This window comes from Oncorhynchus keta, chromosome 14 (genome assembly GCF_023373465.1).
Source record: "Oncorhynchus keta strain PuntledgeMale-10-30-2019 chromosome 14, Oket_V2, whole genome shotgun sequence".
Lineage (NCBI taxonomy): Eukaryota > Metazoa > Chordata > Actinopteri > Salmoniformes > Salmonidae > Oncorhynchus > Oncorhynchus keta.
The window spans coordinates 40,244,746-40,272,504 of NC_068434.1; the positions used below are offsets into that span (position 1 = coordinate 40,244,746).

General features: G+C 42.2%; 1 protein-coding gene across 7 annotated transcripts in view; it reads left to right on the forward strand.

Annotated features, from left to right (window-relative positions):
• Positions 1-27,759, forward strand: part of LOC118393418 (serine/threonine-protein phosphatase 2B catalytic subunit gamma isoform-like) — a 75,791-nt gene that overhangs the window by 7,785 nt on the left and 40,247 nt on the right. For all 7 annotated transcript variants that reach the window (XM_035786065.2, XM_035786067.2, XM_035786064.2 and 4 more), the window contains exons 2-3: positions 12,753-12,950; positions 16,182-16,306. In XM_035786065.2, the coding sequence (XP_035641958.1) occupies positions 12,753-12,950; positions 16,182-16,306 (323 nt within the window). The remainder of the gene's footprint in view (positions 1-12,752; positions 12,951-16,181; positions 16,307-27,759) is intronic.

Sequence of the window (27,759 nt, forward strand, 5' to 3'; positions counted from 1 at the left end):
TGCATACCTGCCTACCATACACCTGTCAGCGTATCACCCACCACTTTCAATGTGAGCTGGATGCAGTATAATTGTTTGAAACGTGAACGTTTTGCTTTACCTCAAATAATGAGGAATGTCTTGCCTTGCTTCAAAGTAGCCTTGCCAAAATCCAACCATAGAAATGTGGAGGCAGTCTGTAGCAACGTTGACAGAAATGTGCATCCCTACACCCCAGACATGGGGCCTGGAATGTGTATGTGATCCTAACACATTGACCAAACCGTCTCTGTGCATGTGTCATTGTACACATTTTGATTCTTGTCCATCCCCACCAGACGCATTCATGGCACGTAAGTTAAAATGGCGAGCTGGGCGCAGGCACGCTGACACGGTTGCCAGTTGTAGTGCTTCCTTCGACACATTGGTGCGGCTGACTTCCGGGTTAAGTGTGCAGTTTGTCAAGAAGCATCGCGGCTTGGCAGAGTCGTGTTTTGGAGGACACGGCTCTCGACCTTTCCTCTCCCAAGTCCCATCGCTGCAACTCCAGTACGGACAAGACTGTAACTACCCATTTGGATATTACAAAAAAGGAGTAAAAAAAAAAGGAGTAGATGGGAGATGCCGGACTTGCAGGGCATCAATCGTCTAAAAAAGAACCGATTTCTATTTTAGCGCCTGGCTACGCAGAATCCTGTAGAAGCGCGCATGAGCAGTTTGGATGAAATTACTGAATAACATGTACTGTATGTGGGCAATTCCACGGTAGAAAATGACATTTTTTTTATCGTAATCTTTATTTTACTAGGCAAGTCGGTTAAGAACAAATTCTTATTTACAATGTCGGCCTACCCCGGCCAAACCCAGACGACGCAGGGTCAATTGTGAGCTGCCCTATTGGACTCCCAATCACGGCCGGATGTGATGCAGCCTGGATTCGAACCAGGTACTGCAGTGACACGCCACTCGGGGAGCTTTGACTCAGTTTTTTTTTACTTTAAAATGTATGCCAAACAAAAATCATTGATTTCAAGTTTAACTATGCACAAGGACTACTTTTAACAATTTCCTCAGAAAAAAAGTCTAAAACGTATTTAGTGCAAGAACTGTGCAGATACCAACTTTGGTAACGGAATGATGGTTAATAATAATAATAATAATAATAATAATAATAAAATTGTCTGCAGAAAGAATGTGTCAACAATGACATGGCACCTTGAGTTTGAAAAAAATCTCTTTTGGTTATTGAAGAGAAGTGGATTTACACCCGGAAACGGAATTACGATAAAGGAATTACATTATGGGTCCCTGATCTATACAACACATAAATGCATATCTTCTCATGTTTCACAAGTTTGGACAGCACAGTAGAGAAAAGTGCAGTACAATACAGCACACCAGAGCAGAGTATGGTAGAGTTCAGTGTAGTTGAGTACAGTACAATAAACCTTACTTTTCTGTGCTGTATTGTACTGTGTTATTGTATTAGAATGTACTGTACAGTGCTGCACTGTTCTAGTCACTGTAGAGTACTGTATTATCCAAACATACAACTATGATAGGTTCAGATTTGGTCCGGTCCATCTGTGGACATTATCAAGGCCAGGGTGGACTGACCAGATTTCAACATCCATGGACATACGGTGTCGGTCAGTGCTCAGTGGGTGACGATGCTGGTTACAGTAAATGGAAAGCGAGGGGCCTCATGGGTAGGTGTCAAAGAGCTGGGAGAGGTGGCATTAACTGGAGAGAGAGGGGGGTTGTCCATACTCAAGACTGTTTTAACACTCTTGGTTTGACCACCAGACAACAGAAAGACAAAGAAAACCGCTATGAGTTGAAAATACTGTGCATTTGGAAAGTATTCAGACCCCTTGACTTTTTCCACATTACAGCCTTATTCTAAAATGGTTTAAATAAAAATGTTTCCAATCTACAGACAATACCCCATAATAACAAAGCGAAAAGTTTTTATTTGTATTTTTTTTCAAATGTATTTTTATTTTTTTAAAATAGAGAAATACCTTATTTACATAAGTATTCAGACCCTTTGCTATGAGACTTGAAATTGAGTTCAGGTGCATCCTGGTTCCATTGAAAATCCTTGATGTTTCGACAACTCGATTGGAGTCCACCTGTGGTAATTTCAGTTGATTGGACATGATTTGGAAAGGCACACACTTGTCTATATAAGGTTCCACAGTTGACAGTCCATGTCAGAACAAAAACGAAGCCACGAGGTTGAATGAATTGTCTGTATATCTCCGAGACAGGATTGTGTACAGGCACAGATCTGGGGAAGGTTACCAAAAAATGTCTGCAGCATTGAAGGTCCCCAAGAACACAGTGGCCTCCATCATTCTTAAATGGAAGAGGTTCGGAAACACCAAGAATCTTTCCAGAGCTGTCCGCCTGACCAAACTGAGGAATCGGGGGGAAGGGTCTTGGTCAGGGAGGGACCAAGAACCTGATGGTCACTCTAACAGAGCTCCAGAGTTTCTCTTGTGGAGGTGGGAGAACCTTCCAGAACGACAGCCATCTCTGCAGCACTGGTAGTGGCCAGACGGAAGCAACTCCTCAGTAAAAGGCACTTGAGAGCCCGCTTGGAGTTTGCTAAAAGGCACTTAAAGGACTCTCAGACCATGAGAAACCAGATTCTCGGCTCTGATGAAACCAAGATTGAACACTTTGGCCTGAATGCCAAGCGTCACGTCTGGCGGAAACCTGGCACCATCCCTACAGTGAAGCACGGTAGTGGCAACAGCATGCTGTGTGGAAAAGAATTGAATCAAATTTAAAATGTGTAAAAAGTCAAGGGGTCTGAATACTTTCCGACTGCACTGTAACAGTATGCCACTGGAAGGGAGGCCAGTAGTTGGTGACCAAACTGTGGTTTATGACTTATTATTTCCCATTGTAGCCAATTCAGTTGCATTAATTCCATTACTGATTTGTTTGGTAATTGGTAGCGGAATTGCACATTTATCACTTGTTTATGTATTATTATCAGTAAAATCACCATTTGGTAGCTCTACAGTTACTTGTTACTTCTGTGAACTTTCATTATTCTCCCTCATGAGAGAGGTAAATTAGAAATATCTTGTGGGTTTTTGGTAATTGAATTACAATGAAATATTTATTAAACTTACTGAAGGTAAACAATGTATCCAAAACAAAATATAAGTGTTATTAGCTGGCAGGGTTCATTCTGTCAACATTGTGTTTTGGTGTATTTCTGATACCTTTTTAAAACTTCATAGGGATCAAATCCCGTTAGCGGGATCGATTTGACAACATCTGGTGAAATGGCAAAGCGCCAAATTCAAATATTATAAATATTTAACTTTCATAAAATCACAAGTGCAATACACCAAAATAAAGCCTAACTTCTTGTTAATCCAGCCACCGTGTCAGATTTGAAACAGGCTTTACGGCGAAAGCAAACAATGAGATTATCTGAGGACAGCACCCCATCATACAAACACATTAAATCATATTTCAACCAAGCAGGTGCGACACGAAAGTCAAGAAATAACGATATAATTCATGCCTTACCTTTGAAGATCTTCTGTTGGCACTCCAATATGTCCCAGAAACATCACAAATAGTCCTTTTTGTTTGATAAACTCCTTTTTTTATATCCCCAAAATGTCAATTTATTTGGTGTGTTTGATTCAGAAAAACACCGGTTCCAACTTGCCCAACATGACTACAAAATATCTAATAAGTTACCTGTAAACTTTGTCCAAACATTTCAAACAACTTTCCTAATCCGTCCTTAGGTATCTTAAAACGTAAATAATCTATTACATTTAAGATGGAAAAAAGTGTTCAATAGAGGATAAAATCAACCTGGCGCGCGAGACCTGGCGCGCTCACCAAACACTTGGCTCTACACTCATTCTGCTTCTTCATTTCTCAAAGGAAAAACATCAACCAATTTCTGACATCTAGTGGAAGCAATAGAAACTGCAACTAAATGCCACAAATCTAGTTTCTAGTTTCCTATAGGAAATCTAATATAGTTTCTAGTTTCCTATAGGAAACCAATAGAAACCGTGATCAATTTTTTTTACATTTTCCTGGATGCTTTCTCCTCTGAGTATCGTCTGCCAATTTAAGTTCTGTTTATGCTCTGACATTTCAACAGTTTTTAGAAACTTTAGAGTTTTCTATCCAAATCTACCAATTATATGCATATCCTAACTTCTGAGCCTGAGTAGCAGGCAGTTTACTTTGGGCACGCTTTTCATCCAGACGTCAAAATACCGGCCCCTATCCCAAAGAAGTTAAGACATTTTCTGGTAAATGTTTTCAAAGATCCCTTTTCCATCTGTTTATCCAGAAACCAAAGCCTTTACTTATGCCTAATTTTTAAGCTGGAAAATGGTTGAAAAATGTATCCATGCTTTCATTCTCCCAAAATATAGACTCTTCGCTTTAGTTTGACACCCAATTTGTATATGCCCCTATGAACTTCACATGTTTATGCTCATGGGTCCTTTGACGGAAATGCCCATGTGTACATTTATTTTGCAATGCTCACGCACCCAACGTGGCTGGTTCCAGTTTCTAGTAAGTGTGTTAAGCAGGGTTCAAAGCTGCGTCCCTTTAACTTGGCAGTGCAACACCAATGTTTTTTTTATTGGTTGCCAGTGATTTACATTTTGTTGCTGGTCATGTTAGTTTTTGATTCACAATTAGCCTTATTTTATTATCAAGTTTTATTGAAACTGCAATGTGTGCCACAATTTGTATGCAGACCAGGTAGCTTATTAAAGAAGTTTGGTCCGAAGTGTTGGTTGAATCTTGTGCAATTGTCATCATGCGCTGTTTGAATGAACATTTCTAAAGGCTTTTCCAAAACACCTTCCCAATTAAATGTTTTCTAAAAAGTAGGGGTACCTGGCAGAATGATACCATGATGATTTGTATCAATCGCGGGGCATTTGTTTTCAAACTCTGCCATCGCATGTAGTCTACACTAGAGGTCGATCGATTATGATTTTTCAACTCTGATTATTGGAGGACCAATAAAAGCCGATACTGATTAATCTGCCGATTTTTATTTAAAAAAAAATAAAAATAATTATAAGTAAATAAATAAAATTGATTTGTAATGACAATTACAACAATACTGAATGAACACTTTTAACTTCATATAATACATCAAAATCAATTTAGCCTCAAATAAATAATGAAAGATGTTCAATTTGGTTTAAATAATGCAAAAACAAAGTGTTGGAGAAGTAAAAGTGCAATATGTGCCATGTAAAAAAAGCTAACGTTTAAATTCCTCGCTCAGAACATATGAAAGCTGGTGGTTCCTTTTAACATGAGTCTTCAATATTCCCAGGGAAGAGTTTTAGGTTGTAGTTATTATAGGACTATTTCCCTCTATACCATTTGTACCATTTCATTAACCCTTTGACTGCTGGATGTTCTTATAGGCACTATAGTATTGCCAGTGTAACAGTATAGCTTCCGTCCCACTCCTCTCCCCTACCTGGGCTCAAACCAGGAACACATCGACAACAGCCACCCTCGACGCATCGTTACCCATCGCTCCACCAAAGCCACGGCCCTTGCAGAGCAAGGGGAACAACTACTTCAAGGTCTCAGAGCGAGTGACGTCACCGATTGAAACGCTATTAGCGCGCACCCCACTAACTAGCTAGCCATTTCACATCGGTTACACCAGCCTAATCTCGGGAGTTGATGTTTTTAATAACCTGCCCAGGGACTGCGGTTGAAAATTAGCCGGCTGGCTAAAACTGGCACTTTTACTGAAACGTTGATTAATGTGCACTGTCCCTGTAAAAATAAACTAAACTAAACTCAATGCTTGAAGCACAGCTACGAGCTGTTGGCAAATGCACAATAGTGCTGTTTGAACGAATGCTTACGAGCCTGCTGCTGCTTACCACCGCTCAGTCAGACTGATCTATCGAATCATAGACCAATTATAACTTAATAACACAGAAATACGACCCTTAGGTCATTAATATGGTCAAATCCGGAAACTATATTTTCAAAAACAAAACGTTTATTATTTTAGTGAAATACAGAACTGTTCTGTATATATTGCCGTTACATTGCACAACCTTCAATGTTATGTCATAATTATGTACAATTCTGGCAAATTAATTACATCTTTGTTAGGAGTAAGTGGTCTTCACACAGTTCGCAACGAGCCAGGTGGCCCAAACGGCTGCATATGCATATACCTTGACTGCTTGCACGGAACGCAAGAGAAGTGACACAATTTCCCTAGTTAAAAGAAATTCATTTTGGAAGGCAATATTAACTAATTATGCAGGTTTAAAAATATACATCTGTATTGATAAAAAAAAAAAAAAGGCATTGATGTTTATGGTTAGGTATGCATTGGTGCAACGAAAGTGCGTTTTTCACGAATGCGCTTGTTAAATCATCACCCGTTAGGCGAAGTAGGCTGTGATTCGATGAGAAATGAACAGGCATCGCATCGATTATGTGCAATGCAGGACAAGCTAGGTAACTACATATGGTTGATGATATTACTAGTTTATCTAGTGATTATGTTAAGATTGATTGTTTTTTATAAGTTTAATGCTAGCTAGCAACTTACCTTGGCTTCTTGCTGCGCTCGCGTAACAGGTAGTCAGCCTGCCACGCAGTCTCCTCGTGGAGTGCAATGTAATCGGCTACAAAAAAGCAGATTACAGATTGTTATGAAAACTTGAAATCGGCCCTAATTAATCGGTCGACCTCTAGTCTACATTGTACAGTACAAGAACACTGCTAGCCAAACAAGTCTCTTGCTATGCGTGCAATTAAATTAAAGAGCAGCTACACCCTCCACATGTTTGAGGGGGGATTATTACCAGACCTCAAAAGTGGTCTCCTGATCTGGTTTCGGCATGGTTGTGGACTATTTTATGAATTATTTTGAGAGCAAAAACCTGATAAAACTCTGAGATCTGGAGAAAAATACAACAAAATTTACCGAACTATCAAACTTATTTTATAGGGCCCTACAACTGTAGAGTGACTGTTCAAAATCGCTAACAATAACCTCCTTTTTTGAGATTGCAAACTTTTTCTGCCAAACAATCAATTGTAAATATGATATTGTCAAGTTAAAATGTAATTGTGTGTATGGAGGGTAGGTCATTACAGGCTACTTGCTCAGCCCACAAATTAAACATACATTTAAATGCTGCAAACTTTCCGGGGCAGTATATATATATTTTTTTTCATTCTGGGCAATAGCTTTCAGTTGGCACTGGCCTGGGTTGCCACTGGCAAATATACCTGAATGTCAAGCCCTGCAAGGGCATGCTAATTTAAAATATGGCTTGTCATAATTAGCCTGGTTTTGTATGGAATGCAGGCACATTATGGGACACAGGTGTCTGGTCTCCACCCCGCTGATCCTCAACACTGGGGTCCCACAAGGTTTCTCAGCCCTCTCCTGTACTCCCTGTTCACCCATGACTGCGTGGCTATGCACGCCTCCAACTCAATCATCAAGTTTGCAGAAGACACTACAGTGGTAGGCTTGATTACCAACAACGAAGAGACTGCCTACAGGGAGGAGGTGAGGGCCCCCAGAGTGTGGTGTCAGGAAAATAACCTCACACTCAACATCAACAAAACAAAGGAGATGATCGTGGACTTCAGGAAACAGAAGAGGGAGCACCCCCCTATCCACATCAACGGGACAGTAGTGGAGAAGGTGGAAAGTTTTAAGTTCCTCGGCGTACACATCACGGACAAACTGAAATGGTCCACCCACACAGACGCAGCGTGGTGAAGAAGGCGCAACAGCGCCTCTTCAACCTTAGGAGGAGGCTGAAGAAATTTGGCTTGTCACCGAAAACACTCACAAACTTTTACAGATGCACAATCGAGAGCATCTTGTCGGGCTGTATCACCGCCTGGTACGGCAACTGCTCCTCCCACAACCATAAGACTTTCCAGAGGGTAGTGAGTTCTGCACAACGCATCACCGGGGGTAAACTACCTGCCCCCAGGACACCTACACCACCCAATGTCACAGGAAGGCCATAAAGATAATCAAGGACAACAACCACCCGAGCCACTGCCTGTTCATCCTGCTATCGTCCAGAAGGCGAGGTCAGTACAAGTGCATCAAAGCTGGGACTGAGAGACTGAAAAACAGCTTCTATCTCAAGGCCATCAGACTGTTAAACAGCCGTCACTAACATTGAGTGGCTGCTGCCAACTTACTGACTCAAATCTCTTGCCACTTTAATAATTAAAAATTGGATGTAAGAAATGTATCACGAGTCACTTTTAACAATGGCACTTTATATAATGTCTACATACCCTACATTACTCATCTCATATGTATATACTGTACTCTATACCATCTACTGCATCTTGCTTATGCCGTTCGGCCATCGCTCATCCATAAATGTATATGTACATATTCTTATTCATTCCTTTACACTTTTGTGTATAAGGTAGTTGTTGTGAAATTGTTAGATTACTTGTTAAATGTTACTACATGGTCAGAACTAGAAGCACAAGCATTTCGCTAATCACCTTGCAGTGGTGAAAAATTGGTGCGACCATATCATGTGCTGGTGCCATCAACTGAAAACCATTGTTGGAAAAAGTCTAGAGCCCTGTTAAGCTCATTGTTGATGCATTGTATGCTCATGCTTTGTCATACTAGGTGGGACAGTAATACAATTTCCATTCACCTGCAGGCTAGAGTTGAGAGACAGAAGATCTAAGATTGATTCGATGTGTCTGATTTGGTCATTGTTTTCTAAAGAAGACCAATGTCTCTAGTCTTTACTCCCCTGTGCTAGTAGTAGGTTAGATGAATAGACTGTGGCTCTATGAAAGCTTCGAGGTCAATTGACCTGCTACCAATGTAACAACCAGGACGAAGGGAATGTTAGGCCCTACCTACAGTACCTGCCACACTGGAAATAATAGCCTGGGCACAAATATGTGGTAAAAGCCTTATCACGACCCTGTCTGTCTGGGTGGCTGGCTGTTGAATTCTAAAATGAAAACACACTGCTTTTTTGTTTTAAGGAATGGAGATGGTTGCTTCCTGTATTCCAACTGCCGACCCACTTCCAAGTTCCATACGTATAGTAGTAGTATAGTCTACACCTAAAAGCAGCATCATTGTCATAATTTTTTCTAATTGCTTGCAGGTGTTGCTACTAGAGGTCGACCGATTTTAATCCGAATAGACGATTAATTAGGGCCGACTTCAAGTTTTCATAACAATCGGAAATCGGTATATTTGGGCGCCGATTTGCCAATTTTAAATTATTATTTTTATTTAACTAGGCAAGTCAGTTAAGAACACATTCTTATTTTCAATGACGGCCTAGGAACAGTGGGTTAACTGCCTTGTTCAGGGGCAGAACGACAGATTTTCACATTATCAGCTCGGAGGACCCAATCTTGCAACCTTACAATTAACTAGTCCAACGCAATAACGACCTGCCTCTCTCTCGTTGCACTCCACAAGAAGACTGCCTGTTACGCGAATGCAGTAAGCCAAGGTAAGTTGCTAGCTAGCATTAAACTTATCTTATAAAAAACAATCAATCATAACTACTAGTTAACTACACATGGTTGATGATATTACTAGATATTATCTAGCGTGTCCTGCATTGCATATAATCTGACTGAGCATACAAGTATCTGACTGAGTGGTGGTAGGCAGAAGCAGGTGCGTAAACATTCATTCAAACAGCACTTTCGTGCGTTTTGCCAGCAGCTCTTCGTTGTGCGTCAAGCATTGCGCTGTTTATGACTTCAAGCCTATCAACTCCCGAGATGAGGCTGGTGTAACTAAAGTGAAATGGCTAGCTAGTTAGCGTGCGCTTAACTACAGGGACGGAAGCTATACTGTTACACTGGCAATACTATAGTGCCTATAAGAACACCCAATAGTCAAAGGTTAATGAAATACAAATGGTATAGAGGGAAATAGTCCTATAATTCCTATAATAACTACAACTTAAAACTTATTACCTGGGAATATTGAAGACTCATGTTAAAAGGAACCACCAGCTTTCATATGTTTTCAGCAAGGAACTGAAACGTTAGCTTTCTTACATAGCACATATTGCACTTTTACTTTCTTCTCCAACACTTTGTTTTTGCATTATTTAAACCAAATTGAACATGTTTCATTATTTACTTGAGGCTAAATTGATTTTATTGATGTATTATATTAAGTTAAAATAAGTGTTGTTGTAATTGGCATTATTACAAATAAATGCGTAAAAAAACAACAACAATTGGCCGATTAATCGGTATCGGCCTTTTTGGGCCTCCAATAATCGGTATCGGTGTTGAAAAATCATAATCGGTCGACCTCTAGTTGCTACGCAATTTAGCAAGGCTGGGAATTGCCAGGGACTTCACAATTCGATATTATCATGATACTTAGGTGGCAATACAATATGTATTGCAATTCGTCGGGGCATGGACCATGGGCAACTGTTGAGCGTGAAAATAACAACTACCATCCCCCGTTCAAAGGCACTTAAATCTTTTGTCTTGCCCATTCACCTTCTGAATGACACACATATCCAATCCATGTCCCAATTGTCTCGAAGCTTAAAAATCATCCCTTAAACCCGTCTCCTCCCCTTAATCGACACTGATTTAAAGTGGATTTAACAAGTGCCATAAATAAGAGATCATAGCATTCACCTGGTCATTCTGTCATGGAAAGAACAGGTGCTCTTAATGTTTTGTATACTCTGTCTGTGTTTGTCAGCTGCCGAGACACGAGAGAGGCATAATTTAAAACGAGTTTTGATCAGTCATGGAAATAAGTGCTGAAAACATGTTGGCTCACTATTTAAAGAGAACAAGCTATAGGATGAAAAATACCAGTGTATTGGTGCAGGTACAGTCGACTAGCACTAGCTAATGCTATTGATAGTCAAAGTATCTATATAATATTGTCCAAAATAATATTGTGATGTAACTGTGTATTTTTACCCTCATCACTACAATTTCCCCTAGTTAAAAAAAAAAACAAAACAAAAGATGGACATTTCTCTCTTATAATTGTTTTGACAGCTGAGAGTCCAGTATCTAAAACAATAAAGGGTTTTACACGATAGCAACCTTTTGCACTATGCAAAGGATTGTGGGACTGTAGAACAGATTACCGCCCGGGCCAGGTGTGCAATTTGACACTGACTGACAAGCCTACCACGGGATGCGGCTGCCTGCTGCCATAGAATCTATTAATGGCTGGGGTAGACACTGGATGCAGATGGGAACGGTTTTCCATCAGTTTGTCTTAAATTACTACATGATGGGTTATTGTTGTTTTATTGCCTTAGATGTGGGCTCCCTAGGCGAATTTGTGTTGACGTATGTATGTAAACTCGGCAAAAAAAGCAATGTCCTCCCACTGTCGACTGCGTTTATTTTCAGAAAACTTAACATGTGTAAATATTTGTATGAACATAAACAAGAATCTACAACTGAGACATAAACTGAACAAGTTCCACAGACATGTGACTAAAAGAAATGGAAAAAATGTGTCCCTGAACAAAAGGGGGTCAAAGGAGGAGGGGGATGTCTTCACTTTAACGCAAATCATTGAAATTGCCTACAATGACAACAAACTCAGTCCGATGATGCTGTGATACACCGCCCCAGACCATGACAGACCCTCCACCTCCAAATCGATCCCGCTCCAGAGTACAGGCCTCGGTGTAATGCTCATTCCTTCGGCGATAAACGTGAATCTGACCATCACCCCTGGTGAGACAAAACCGTGACTCGTTAGTGAAGAGCACTTTTTGCCAGTCCTGTCTGATCCAGTAACGGTGGGTTTGTGCCCATAGTCCCGTTGTTGCTGGTGATGTCTGGTGAGGACCTGCCTTACAACAGGCCTACAAGCCCTCAGTCAAGCCTCTCTCAGCCTATTGCGGATAGTCTGAGCACTGATGGAGAGAATATGCGTTCCTGGTATAACTCTGCAGTTGTTGTTGCCATCCTGTACCTGTCCCGCAGGTGTGATGTTCGGCTGTACTGATCTCGTGCAGGTGTTGTTACACGTGGTCTCCTACTGCGAGGACAATCAGCTGTCCCTCCTGTCTCTCTGTAGCGCTTTCTTAGGCGTCTCACAGTATGGACATTGCAATTTATTGCCCTTGCCACATCTGCAGTCCTCATGCCTTCTTGCAGCATGCCTAAGGCACATTCATGCAGATGAGCAGGGACCCTGGGCATCTTTCTTCTGGTATTTTTCAGAGTCGGTAGAAAGGCCTCTTCAGTGTCCTTAGTTTTCATAACGGTGACCTTAATTGCGTACCGTATGTAAGCTGTTAGTGTCTTAACGACCATTCAACAGGTGCATGTTCATTCATTGTTTATGGTTCATTGATCAAGCATGGGAAACAGTGTTTAAACCATTTTACAATGAGGAGCTGTTTAGTTATTTGGATTTTTACACATTCTTTGAAAGACAGATTCCTAAAAAAGGGATGTTTCTTTTTTTGCTGAGTTTAGATAGTATGCGGTTTGCCAGCACAAATGAGCAATCTGTAGAACACTGTCAGACATAATGCATTGTAGATCACTGCACTCTGACTGACTCATGGAGGTATTAAAGCTAAATGCAAGAGAAATCTCTGTGGGTGGGACCCAGTGGACCTAGGTTGTACCAAAGCCCTGCTCAAAAGTAGTGCACTAAATAGGAAAAGGGTGCTTTTTTTTGGGACACATCCTTAATATTGTTTACCCTCTTTTCCCCTGTCAAGCCGTGCCGTACCCTCCCCAGCAGCGTCTCTCTATGAAGGAGCTGTTTGAGGATGGCAAGCCCAACGCGGAGACGCTCCGCACCCACCTAGTGAAGGAGGGCCGGCTGGAGGAAGAGGTGGCCCTCCGGGTCATCAACGACGGCGCCAACATCCTGAGACAGGAGAAATGCATGCTGGAGGTAGAGGCACCCATCACAGGTAAGGGAAGAATAGTACTTTATTAGTCCGTTTGAGACATACAGTAGGGAGAACAAGTATTTGATACACTGCCGATTTTTGCATGTTTTCCTACTTACAAAGCATGTAGAGGTCTGTAATTTTTATCATGTGTACACTTCAACTGTGAGAGACGGAATCTAAAACAAAAATCCAGAAAATCACATTGTACGATTTTAAGTAATTAATTTGCATTTTATTGCATATTTATTGCACATTTTATTGAAGCATGAGGTCTGATACCAACAGGCTCAGAGACAGTTTTGATCTACAAGCCATAAGACTGCTGAACTCTTGAACTGGACTGACCACCTGATCTGATTCTCCACACGTTAGCACGCACACACACACATCAACTGCTGCAACCAGACTTATGATTGCTAAATAATTTCCCCAATTTCCCCTTCCCCAAAAGACATGTAAATATTGGACTATAAATTGTGCCTTCCTGTATTACACTTATGCACAAAAATGTACAGTTGAAGTCAGAAGTTTACATACACTTAGGTTGGAGTCATTAAAACTCGTTTTTCAACCACTCCACAAATTTCTTGTTAACAAGCTATAGTTTTGGCAAGTCGGTTAGGACATCTTTGTGCATGACACAAGTCATTTTTCCAACAATTGTTTGCAGACAGATTGTCACTTTTACCCAGTGGGTCAGAAGTCTACAAACACTAAGTAGAGTGTTTGAGTCAATTGGATGTGCGCCTGTGGATGTATTTCAAGGCCTACCTTCCAACTCAGTGCCTCTTTGCTTGACATTGTGGGAAAATCTAAAGTAATCAGCCAAGACCTCAGAAAAAGAAATGTAGACCTCCACAAGTCTGGTTCATCCTTGGGAGCAATTTCCAAACGCCTGAAGGTACCACATTCATCTGTACAAACAATAGTACGCAAGTATAAACACCATGGGACCACGCAGCCATCATACCGCTCAGGAAGGAGACACGTTCTGCCTCCTCGAGATGAACGTACTTTAGTGCGAAAAGTGCAAATCAATCCCAGAACAACAGCAAAGGACCTTGTGAAGATGCTGGAGGAAACGGGTACAAAAGTATCGATATCCACAGTAAACGTGTCCTATATCGATATAACCTGAAAGGCCGCTTGGCAAGGAAGAAGCCACTGCTCCAAAAACCGCCATAAAAAAGCCAGACTACGGATTGCCACTGCACATGGGGACAAAGATCATACTTTTGGAGAAATGTCCCCTGGTCTGATGAAACAAAATAGAACTGTTTGGCCATAATGACCATTGTTATGTTTGGAGGAAAAAGGGTGAGGCTTGCAAGCCAAAGAACACCCAACCGTGAAGCACGGGGGTGGTAGCATCATGAGGGGGTGCTTTGCTGCAGGAGGGACTGGTGCACTTTACAAAATAGATGGCATCATGAGGGAGGGAAATTATGTGGATATATTGAGCGACATCAGTCAGGAAGTTAAAGCTTGGATGCAAATGGGTCTTCCAAATGGACAATGACCCCAAGCATACTTCCAAAGTTGTCAAAAATGGCTTAAGGACAACAAAGTCAAGGTATTGGAGTGGCCATCACAAAATCCTGACCTCAGAACTGAAAAAGCGTGTGCGAGCAAGGAGGCCTGCAAACCTGACTCAGTTACACCAGCTCTGTCAGGAGGAATGGGTCAAAATTCACCCAACTTATTGTGGGAAGCTTGTGGAAGGCTACCTGAAATGTTTGACCCCATGTTAAACAATTTAAAGGCACTGCTACCAAATACTAATTGAGTGTATGTAAGCTTTTGACCCACTGGGAATGTGATGAAATAAATAAAATATGAAATAAATCACTCTCTCCTATTATTATTATTCTGACATTTCACATTATTAAAATAAAGTGGTGATCCTAACTGACCTAAGACGGGGAATTTTTACTTGGATTAAATGTCAGGAATTGTGAAAAACAGTTTTTAAATGTATTTGGCAAAGATGTATGTACACTTCTGACTTCAACTGTATTCTATTCTACTGAGGCTTTTACTTTATGTTCGTACTATCCTTTTATTATTTCTTATTGTTTCATTGTTGAGAAGGAACCCCGCAAGTAAGCATTTCATTGGACAGAATATACCATGTGTATACCGTACATACGACTCATAAAACGTAACTCTCCTCGGCTGGTGAAACCATCTCTCCATTGTTTTACTGCACAAGTGAAATAGAATGGTGAGAACGCAGGGATTAGACTGGTTCCATCAGGGTTTTATTTTTAAATGTATTTTACCAGTTGAGTTGACTGGGAACACATGCTCATCTACATCAACGACCTGGGGAATAGTTACCGGGGAGAGGGGGGGATGATTAGGTGACCGGGATGGTATGAGGGCCAGATTGGGAATTTAGCCAGGACACCGGGGTAAACACCCCTACTCTTACGATAAGTGCCATGGGATAGTTAGTGACCACAGAGAGTCAGGACACCCGTTTAACGTCCCATCCAAAAGACGCCACCCTACACAGGGCATTGTCTCCAATCACTGCTTGGGGGCATTGGGATAACAAAACATTCACCAGTGGAAAGGGTGCCTCCTACTGGCCCTCCAACACCATTTCTAGCAGCATCTGGTCTCCCATCCAGGACAAACACTGCTTAGCTTCAGAAGCAAGCCAGCATTGGGATGCAGGGTGGTATTCTGCTGGCTAGCCTGCTCCCTCTGGCCTACACACATGCTGAGTGAGTGAGGATAGTACATGCACAACTCTCTTTCTCTGTCACCCAGCAGACAGACATTCACACAGTGCCATGGAATAGTGCCCAACCAGGCCCAGAGTAAACACAGCACATGCCTGGGCACTATGCCATGGTACCACACAACTGTTAACTGTATCTGTTGACAGAAGGTGTATTGGAGTGGACCCATTTTGCTGGCCTGAGTTATGGGTGTCATCAAATGCCTTTGAACTGAACTCCCAGTTTCACACAGCTGTCCTTACTGTCCTGGTCCAGCTTAGCATCTCTGTTCTGCACCATGCTAGTGCTCACACACAGCCTCAATCACATGCAAATAGGCCTACATGTCTTTGCTGTATATAAATAGATTACTTTGTCATAGACAGAATTGGGTGACTCTGAAATTACTCTCACTCTTGTGCATATCAAAGTATTGTCATATCAGACCATGTCTCTCCTGTACTAGAGGATAATGACCTATTTGTTTCCTTCCCTAACAGTGTTGTTTGTTTGTCCTTAGTGTGTGGAGATGTCCACGGCCAGTTCTTTGACCTAATGAAGCTGTTTGAAGTGGGAGGCTCGCCCAGCAACACACGTTATCTTTTCCTTGGAGACTACGTAGACCGAGGCTACTTCAGTATTGAGGTGATTCTACCCTACTGACCCAATTTCCCCCTCTCCTTGAGTCTTCCAATGAAAAAGGAGAATCGGAATTGGGGTGAAGCGGAGGAGTGAATAAAAAGTTGGGGATCAGGTTTGGCGACTGCTTGGTGAGTCTATTCCAGAGCACTCGAAAGGAGAGGATAAATACGATCGGCCTTATTTAGATCCTGCTGCAGGAGGACATTCCCTGTGTTGTGTTTGAAGGCGAGCAAAGCGGCAGAGGTACACTACCGTTCAAAAGTTTGGGGTCACTTAGAAAATTCCTTGTTTTTGGTTCATTTAAAATAACATCAAACTGATCAGAAATACAGTAGATATTTTTTATGTTGTAAATGACTTGAGGCTGGAAACGGCTTTTAATGGAATATATACGTAGGTGTACAGAGGCCCATTATCAGCAACCATCACTCCTGTGTTCCAATGGCACGTTGTGTTAGCTAATCCAAGTTTATCATTTTAAAAGCCAAATTGATCATTAGAAAACCCTTTTGCAATTATGTTAGCACAGCTGAAAACTGTGGTTGTGATTAAAGAAGCATTAAAACTGGCCTTCTTTAGACTAGTTGAGTATCTGGATCATCAGCATTTGTGGGTTCGATTACAGGCTCAAAATGGCCAGAAACAAAGCACTTTCTTCTGAAACTCGTCAGGCAATTCTTGTTCTGAGAAATAATGGCTACTCCATGCGAGAAATTGCCAAGAAACTGAAGATCTGGTACAATGCTGTGTACTACTCCCTTCACAGAACAGGATACAGAACGCGTCTCCTTCCTGAGCGGTATGACAGCTGCGTGGTTCCATGGTGTTTTATACTTGCATAATATTGTTTGTACAGATGAACGTGGTACCTTCAGGCATTTGGAAATTGCTCCCAAGGATGAACCAGACTTGTGGAGGTCTACAACGTTTTTTTCTGAGGTATTAGCTGATTTCTTTAGATTTTCCCACAATGTCAAGCAAAGAGGCACTGAGTTGGAAGGTTGGCCTTGAAATACATCCACAGGTACACCTCCAATTGACTCAAATTATGTCAATTAGCCTATCAGAAGCTTCTAGTTCCATGACATAATTTTCTGGAATTTTCCAAGCTGTTTAAAGGCACAGTCACAACTTAGTGTATGTAAACTTCTAACCCACTGGAATTGTGATACAGGGAATTATAAGTGAAATAATCTGTCTGTAAGCAATTTTTGGAAATATGACTTGTCATGCACAAAGTGGATGTCCTAACCGACTTGCCAAAACTATAGTTTGATAACAAGAAATTTGTGGAGTGGTGGAAAAACAAGTTTTAATGTCTCCAACCTAAGTGCATGTAAACATCCGACTTCAACTGTATAACATGGTGATGTGTGTCTGACCCTGCTGGACTAGTGTGCCATGTTTAATTTAGACATCTCTCGCTCTGTATTTACCTCTCAAGCCCATTGAGGGACATCCACTCTGCTGTGCTCTCACGTGGAATTATGTCATGTCTGAATGTTGCTCAGGGTCAAGTTTGCTAAGTCTTTTGTTACATCGCATAGTCAAAACCTTAATAATAGCTGCCATTTTGGTTCGTGGTCATACCTTTGCTCTTCTCAAGGCAGAGCATGTGAATTGGGGTCAGTGTCCTCTAGTTAGTTAGCTAGATTATTCTGGGTAAACTGGGTGTGTAGACCACAAAAATGGCCTACAGTGCCTTATTAAGAAAGTATTCACACCCATTGACATTTTTTTGTTAAAGTTTTTTTTTTTAACGATTACACCAAATACTAATTTGAAACTGGAAGAAAAATGATAACGTTTGTAAAATATATAATACTATCATGCTGACCAGACCGCTCACGTGCGTGCGTCCACCATCGAGCGCATGTTGATTTTGTCCACCCACACCAGACGCGATCAGGACACGCAGGTTGAAATATAAAAACAAACTCTGATCCAGCTATATTAATTTGGGGACAGGTCGAAAAACATTTATGGCAATTTAGCTAGCTAGCTTGCTGCTCTAAGATCATTTGTCCTGGGATATAAACATTGGGTTGTTATTTTACCTGAAATGCACAAGGTCCTCTACTTGGACAATTAATCCACAGATAAGAGTAAACCGAGTATTAGAAATTAAATCTCTCCTCCTTCAGGCTGTTTCTTCTTTGGACTTTATATGACAGTTGACAACCAACTGTAAGGTGCACTACTAACTGGACTGGTGCTTCTATAAACCAAAGAGGAGATGGGAGAGGCAGGACTTGCAGCGGTTCTTGCGTCACAAATATAACCAGGTTCTATTTTAGTGCCTGGCTACGCAGACGCTTCTTCACGTGTGCGAGCAGTGTGGGTGCAATGATTGAGTAACATTTATTTTGCTATGCGAGCGGTGTGGTCAGCATGTAATATATCTTGATTTGACAAGTATTCAACCCCCTGAGTCAATCAGTATATCTTAGAATCACCTTACCCAGAGTGTTTCTGGGTAAGTCTCTAAGAGCTTTGCACACCTGGATTGTACAATATTTGCACTTTAGAAAAAATATATATTCTTCAAGCTATTCTTTACATTTACATTACATTTAAGTCATTTAGCAGACGCTCTTATCCAGAGCGACTTACAAATTGGTGCATTCACCTTATGACATCCAGTAGAATAGTCACTTTAAATTAGTGCATCTAAATCTTAAAGGGGGGGTGAGAAGGATTACTTATCCTATCCTAGGTATTCCTTAAAGAGGTGGGGTTTCAGGTGTCTCCGGAAGGTGGTTATTGACTCCGCTGTCCTGGCGTCGTGAGGGAGTTTGTTCCACCATTGGGGGCCAGAGCAGCGAACAGTTTTGACTGGGCTGAGCGGGAACTGTACTTCCTCAGTGGTAGGGAGGCGAGCAGGCCAGAGGTGGATGAACGCAGTGCCCTTGTTTGGGTGTAGGGCCTGATCAGAGCCTGGAGGTACTGAGGTGCCGTTCCCCTCACAGCTCCGTAGGCAAGCACCATGGTCTTGTAGTGGATGCGAGCTTCAACTGGAAGCCAGTGGAGAGAGCGGAGGAGCGGGGTGACGTGAGAGAACTTGGGAAGGTTGAACACCAGACGGGCTGCGGCGTTCTGGATGAGTTGTAGGGGTTTAATGGCACAGGCAGGGAGCCCAGCCAACAGCGAGTTGCAGTAATCCAGACGGGAGATGACAAGTGCCTGGATTAGGACCTGCGCCGCTTCCTGTGTGAGGCAGGGTCGTACTCTGCGGATGTTGTAGAGCATGAACCTACAGGAACGGGCCACCGCCTTGATGTTAGTTGAGAACGACAGGGTGTTGTCCAGGATCACGCCAAGGTTCTTAGCGCTCTGGGAGGAGGACACAATGGAGTTGTCAACCGTGATGGCGAGATCATGGAACGGGCAGTCCTTCCCCGGGAGGAAGAGCAGCTCCGTCTTGCCGAGGTTCAGCTTGAGGTGGTGATCCGTCATCCACACTGATATGTCTGCCAGACATGCAGAGATGCGATTCGCCACCTGGTCATCAGAAGGGGGAAAGGAGAAGATTAATTGTGTGTCGTCTGCATAGCAATGATAGGAGAGACCATGTGAGGTTATGACAGAGCCAAGTGACTTGGTGTATAGCGAGAATAGGAGAGGGCCTAGAACAGAGCCCTGGGGGACACCAGTGGTGAGAGCGCGTGGTGAGGAGACAGATTCTCGCCACGCCACCTGGTAGGAGCGACCTGTCAGGTAGGACGCAATCCAAGCGTGGGCTGCGCCGGAGATGCCCAACTCGGAGAGGGTGGAGAGGAGGATCTGATGGTTCACAGTATCGAAGGCAGCCGATAGGTCTAGAAGGATGAGAGCAGAGGTGAGAGAGTTAGCTTTAGCGGTGCGGAGCGCCTCCGTGATACAGAGAAGAGCAGTCTCAGTTGAATGACTAGTCTTGAAACCTGACTGATTTGGATCAAGAAGGTCATTCAGAGAGAGATAGCGGGAGAGCTGGCCAAGGACGGCACGTTCAAGCGTTTTGGAGAGAAAAGAAAGAAGGGATACTGGTCTGTAGTTGTTGACATCGGAGGGATTGAGTGTAGGTTTTTTCAGAAGGGGTGCAACTCTCGCTCTCTTGAGGACGGAAGGGACGTAGCCAGCGGTCAGGGATGAGTTGATGAGCGAGGTGAGGTAAGGGAGGAGGTCTCCGGAAATGGTCTGGAGAAGAGAGGAGGGGATAGGGTCAAGCGGGCAGGTTGTTGGGCGGCCGGCCGTCACAAGACGCAAATTCTTCAAGTTGGTTGTTGATCATTGCAAGACAGCCTGTTTGTATTTATTTATTATGGATTCCCATACTTTTCCTGGGGTCCAGCATAATTAAGGCAGTTATATACAATTAAAAAAACATTACATTACATTTCACAATAGATTAAGTGTGTGCCCTCAGGCCACTACCCTTCTACCACATATCTACAACACAAAATCTATGCTATCGTGTGTCTCTACACAGTCGCTATTTAATTTTTACATTTTTATTTTATTTAACTAGGCAAGTTAAAACCAGGGTCTGTGGTAAGGCCTCTAGCACTTAGATGCAGTGCCTTAGAATGCTGCACCACTCGGGAGCCCTACTGTTCGATAACGTGTGTTTTTATATATATATATATATATATATATATATTATATATTTTTTTGTTCTTGCTGTGTTTACTGCTTCCATGAGTTTCTTGATGTGGAATAGAGTTCCATGTAGTCGTAGCTCTATGTAGTACTGTGCACCTCTCATTGTCTGTTCTGGTCTTCGGAAATGTGAGGAGGCCTCTGGTGGCATGTCTTGTGAGGTATGCATGGGTGTCTGAGCTGTGTGCTAGTAGTTTAAACAGACAGCTCGGTGCATTTAACATGGCAATACCTCTCACAAATACAAGTAGTGATGAAGTCAGTCTCTACTCTATTTTGAGCCAGGAGATATTGACATTAATAATATCAATGTTAGCTCTCTGTGTACATTTTGAAGGCCAGCCATGATGCCCTGTCTGGGGCAATTGTAATTTTCCCTCTTTGTGGCACCTGACCACACGACTGGACAGTAGTCCAAATGCGACAAAATAACAACCTGTAGGACCTGTCTTGTTGTTAGTGTTGAGCAGCGTTTTATTATGGACTGACCTCTCCCCATCTTAGCTAATGTTGCATCAATATGTTTTGTCCATGACAGTTTAAACCCCAGGGTTACTCCAAGCAGTTTAGTATCCTCAACTTGCTAAATGTCCACGTTATTCATTAAAAGATTTAGATGAGGTTTAGGGTTTAGTGAATGATTTGTCCCAAATGGAATGCTTTTCATTTATGAAATGTTTAGGACAAACTTATTTCTTGCCACCCATTCTGAAACGAACTGCAGCAAAGATTTCATGTGCTGTGGCAGCTGATGTGTTGAGTCATCAGCATACATGTACACAAATGCTTTAATCTGAGCCAGGTCATTAGTAAAGATGGAAAATATTAAGGGGCCTAGATAGCTGCCCTGGGGAATACCTGACTCTGCCTGGATTGTGTTGGAGAGGCTTCCATTAAAGAACACCTTGTGTGTTTTGTTCAGACTGGTAACAATATAGCTGTTAGTGTAAAGTCAATAAGTTTTTCCAGCAGCAAATTGTGATCAATGATGTCAAAGCATGCACTGAAGTCTAATAAAAAAACTCCCACAATTTTTGTATCATACCTTACCTTGATTGTAAGGTATACCTTTATCATACCTTACCTTGATTGGTGGAGGTCTGCAGAGATTGTTGTACGTCTGGGAAGTTCTTCCATCTCCACAGATGAGCTCTGGAGCCCTGTCAGTGACCATTGGGTTCTTGTTCACCTCCCTGACCAAGGTCCTTCTCCCCCGATTGCTCAGTTTGGCCAGGCGGCTAGCTCTAGGAAGAGTCTTGGTTGTTCCAAACTTCTTCCATTTTAAGAATGGTTGATGCCACTGTTCTTGGGGACCTTCAATGCTGCAGACATGTTTTGGTACAATTCCCCAGATCTGTGCCTCGACACAATCCTGTCTCTGAGCTCTACGGACAATTCCTTCAGCCTGGAGATGGGAGAACCTTCCAGAAGGACAACCATCTCTGCAGCCATCCAGCAATCAGGTCTTTATGGTAGAGTGGCTGACTGAAGCCAATCCTCAGTAAAAGGCACATGAAAGCCTGCTTGGAGTTTGCCAAAAGGCACCTAAAGACTCTGACCATAAGAAACAAGATTCTCTGGTCTGATGAAACCAGGATTGAACTCTTTGGCTTGAATATCAAGCGTCATGTCTGGAAGAAACCTGGCACCATCCCTACGTAGAAGCGCGGTGTTGACTGCATCATGCCGTGAGGATGTTTTTCAGCAGCAGGGACTGGGTGTTAGTCAGGATCGAAGCAAAGATGAACGGAGCAAAGTACAGAGATCCTTGATGAAAACCTGCTCCAGAAGGCTCAGGACATCAGACTGGGGTGAAGGTTCACCTTCCAACAGGACAACAACCCTAAGCACACAGCCAAGACGACGCAGGAGTGGCTTCGGGAAAAGTCTCTGAATGTCCTTGAGTGGCCCAGCCAGAGCCCAATCAAGCATCCCTGGAGAGACCTGAAAGTAGCAGCGACGCTCCCCATCCAACCTGACAGAGCTTGAGAGGATCTGCAGAGAAGAATGGAAGAACCTCCCCAAATACAGGTGTGCCAAGCTTGTCGCGTCATACCCCAAACGTCTCAAGGCTATAATCGCTGCCAACGGTGCTTCAACAAAGTACTGAGTAAAGGGTCTGAATACTTAAGGAAATGCCATATTTGTCTTATTTTTAATTAATTAGCAAACATTTCTATAAACCTGTTTTTGCTATGCTATTATGTGGTGTTGTGTGTAGATTAATGAGGGGGGAAAACAATTTAATCAATTTTAGAATAAGGCTGTAACATAACCGAATGTGGAAAAGGGCAAGTTGTCTGAATACTTTCCGAAGGCACTGTATATACAAAGCTCATGCCTTTCAAGCAACTTTTTTCAAATCTTTAGTCTCATCATGCAGCCTTACAATGTATTAAAAATCAAAACATATAGCCCAATGTTTTGGGGGGTATTTTTTGTTGTTTTTAGAACAACTAAAGTTACATTAATAACTCTAAATTAAGCATATAGGAGTACATATTTCTTTGTTAGCAGCTCAACACAGAATAGCCGCATGTGCGTACTCTCTCATCGTTTGGAGAAAAATATATATTTAAAGTTTTGTTTAATTGTATTCATACTATAATGCCACAGATTATAAGCAAATATTGTATGCTAAAGCAACTGGTGTAGCACACAGTCATTTGGCATAGCCACATCAGCACCTAACATAAGGACATTTTTTTTCATATGTTTCTTTAGACTTTTCTAAAATAAATAATGGATTTATTGTGAAGGTGTAGGCTATATTACATGGATTTATTTGCCTTTTTAAAATGGCTTGTAGGCTATTTGTGGAAGCCAGGAGATGCTAAATGTGTTTGTTAATTAACGGTGAATTAACGTGAGACTGACCGTTATTTGCTTGACAATCACCAGCAGATGGAATTTCGTTAAAAATATCACTTTGTAGAATAACTGCAATTCCATGCTTTCCTCAAATTGAAAAATATATTTCAATTTCATTCAGTTATATTTTACTATAAGTAATATGACAATTAATAGAACTCATTAATCTGCACAGAAAGTAATTTTGTAACGTAGCACGTTACTTTGAAGTAATGTGTAATATGAAGCTTTAGGAAAATAATTCCAGCACTAGAGGGCATAGGGTGCCATTTGGGATGCATGCTTACAGCCCAAGCTTACTATTGAGTGCTGATTTGACATGTTTTGCCGTGACAGATTTGGTTAATGTAGATCAGACCCATTTTTGTATCCCCATATAGCTTTTGTGGCCTCCTGAAATTGGGTCTGCTGAAACTAGAAAAAAACGAAAATGAGACTGCTGTTGGATTTTTCTTTTAATGGGTTTTCTTTCTGCTGATTTCCTGTGCTCTCTGAATGGTCATCATGGTAACTGCATGATTTAGCATTTCTGTTAGTTTGAAATTAGTGTTAAACGAACATTTCTATCCAGGAGCCGTTGTCATGTAAAGTGGATTAAAACATTTCCATTATTACGTTGATAGAGGATTTAAATAATGGATTTTGCAGCCACTACTAAGAAGAGCAGAAACGGTTAGACTTGACCCCTAGAATGGAAACCTGGATCCTCACAGCAGAGTAGTGTTGCACTGTATGCCGAAACGTCTTAACTGTTTCGATACTAGAACATGAAAAACAGTTTGGTGCTAGACGTTTTGTTACTTTGATACTTATGTCAAATGTTTCATGTCGTCTACTGATTTGAGAGAGGATCAAGTCTGTCTACCATCACAGCCAATCTTCACTTTTTACAACGCAAGCACAAGGGTTGAATGGCGGGAACGCGGTAACTGAGATTTACTGCCCAAAACCACTCCCCTTTCCCAGGATAAATAACTGCAAGAAACCAATACATTATAATGTATTATTAATATGAACAGCATGGCGTGAAATGGAACTGTTAAATGATATGGGTTGTCTAAATCTGGCCGTGCTGCTGCTCCAGTTTCAACTGTTCTGCCTGTGATTATTATTATTTGACCATGCTGGTCATTTATGAACATTTGAACATCTTGGCCATGTTCTGTTATAATCTCCACCTGGTACAGCCAGAAGAGGACTGGCCACCCCACAGCCTGGTTCCTCTCTAGGTTTCTTCCTAGGTTTTGGCCTTTCTAGAGTTTTTCCTGGCCACCGTGCTTCTACACCTGCGTTGCTTGCTGTTTGGGGTTTTAGGCTGGGTTTCTGTACAGCACTTTGAGATATCAGCTGATGTACGAAGGGCTATATAAATACATTTGATTTTATTCTCTACGGCCTCAGCATGATGAATCCTCAATGCTCAGGGTGGGGACAGACAGCCCATCTCAGATTGGAGCGCAGTTCATAATGTGTCGATCGATCATCTCATCATGGTAACATTTTTTTCTTGTGGCAGGTAGTCCAACATTTGTTGCAGCATAGTCTTTAATACACTGCTCAAAAAAAATAAAGGGAGCACTTAAACAACACAATGTAACTCCAAGTCAATCACACTTCTGTGAAATCAAACTGTCCACTTAGGAAGCAACACTGATTTGACAATAAATTTCACATGCTGTTGTGCAAATGGAATAGACAACAGGTGGAAATTATAGGCAATTAGCAAGACACCCCCAATAAAGGAGTGGTTCTGCAGGTGGTGACCACAGACCACTTCTCAGTTCTTATGCTTCCTGGCTGATGTTTCGGTCACTTTTGAATGCTGGCGGTGCTTTCACTCTAGTGGTAGCATGAGACGGAGTCTACAACCCACACAAGTGGCTCAGGAAGTGCAGCTCATCCAGGATGGAACATCAATATGAGCTGTGGCAAGAAGGTTTGCTGTGTCTGTCAGCGTAGTGTCCAGAGCATGAAGGCGCTACCAGGAGATAGGCCAGTACATCAGGAGATGTGGGGGAGGCCGTAGGAGGGCAACAACCCAGCAGCAGGACAGCTACCTCCGCCTTTGTGCAAGGAGGAGCACTGCCAGAGCCCTGCAAAATGACCTCCAGCAGGACACAAATGTGCATGTGCCTGCTCAAACGGTCAGAAACAGACTCCATGAGGGCCTGACGTCCACAGGTGGGGGTTGTGCTTGCAGCTCAACACCGTGCAGGACGTTTGGCATTTGCCAGAGAACACCAAGATTGGCGCCCTGTGCTCTTCACAGATGAAAGCAGGTTCACACTGAGCACGTGTAACAGACGTGACAGAGTCTGGAGACGCCGTGGAGAACGTTCTGTTGCCTGCAACATCCTCCAGCATGACCGGTTTGGTGGTGGGTCAGTAATGGTGTGGGGGGGCCGCACAGCCCTCCATGTGCTCGCCAGAGGTAGCCTGACTGCCATTAGGTACCGAGATGAGATCCTCAGACCCCTTGTGAGACCATATGCTGGTGCGGTTGGCCCTGGGTTCCTCCTAATGCAAGACCATGCTAGACCTCATGTGGCTGGAGTGTGTCAGCAGTTCCTGTAAGAGGAAGGCATTGATGCTATGGACTGGCCCGCCGTTCCCCAGAACGGACGGGCTAATTGAGCACATCTGGGACATCATGTCTTGCTTCATCCACCAACGCCACGTTGCACCACAGACTGTCCAGGAGTTGGCGGATGCTTTAGTCCAGGTCTGGGAGGAGATCCCTCAGGAGACCATCCGCCACCTCATCAGGAGCATGCCCAGGCGTTGTAGGGAGGTCATACAGGCACGTGGAGGCCACACACTACTGAGCCTCATTTTGACTTGTTTTAAGGACATTACATCAAAGTTGGATCAGCCTGTAGTGTGGTTTTCCACTTTAATTTTCAGTGTGACTCCAAATCCAGACCTCCATGGGTTGATACATTTTTGATTTCCATTGATAATTTTTGTGTGATTTTGTTGTCAGCACATTCAACTATGTAAAGAAGAAAGTATTTAATAAGAATATTTCATTAATTCAGATCTAGGATGTGTTATTTTAGTGTTCCCTTTATTTTTTGGAGCAGTGTATAAAGATTGAATATGTGTCTAATTTACCCGTCTCCATCTGGCTTTTGGGGGTCACCTAATTTGTTTATTGTAAATATTTTTTTTTAAAGCGTTATTTTAAAACAGTTTATCACTCGAATATTGTTGCTTTAAATCAGTGCACACACGCAATCACTCTTTCACAGTCTTGTGCTCTCATCAATTCCATTCAAATTGCATCAGAAATAGATAATTCTGTTCTAGTTGATATACTGTATAACCCTATATACAAATGTCCCAGCCTACCTCTTCCTGGTAATCTATTCAATTTTGTATTAGGCTTATTGTTAGCTAATTAATGATGGGTTATGCATGATAAGCTTCTAACTTATAGCCTCTGTCTCTTGCACAAAATGCATGCACATGTGCTCCACAGGCCTCTCTCCTTAGCTCTTGAAGTCCAATCAAATTTTATTGGTCACATACACATGGTTAGCAGATGTTATTACGAGTGCAGCTAAATGTTTAGTGCTGCACTGTCGGATCTAGAAGCATATCTATCAAATAACACAACCAAACTAATACACAATCTAGTGAAGGAATGGGATGAGAATATATAAGTATAAAATATATGGATTAGCAGTGACAGTGGCTAAGATGCAATTGATTATAAAGAATAGATGGTGAAGGATACAGTATACATTATATACATATGAGATGAGTAATGCGAGATATGTAAACATTCTTAAAGTGACTAGTGTTCCATTCATTAAAGTGCCCAATGATATCAAGTCTGTAGGTAAGCAGCCACCTCTTTGTGCTATCTGATGGCCTTGGGATAAAAGCTGTTTTTCAATCTATCTCTCCCAGCTTTGCTGCACCTGTACTGACCTCGCCTTCTG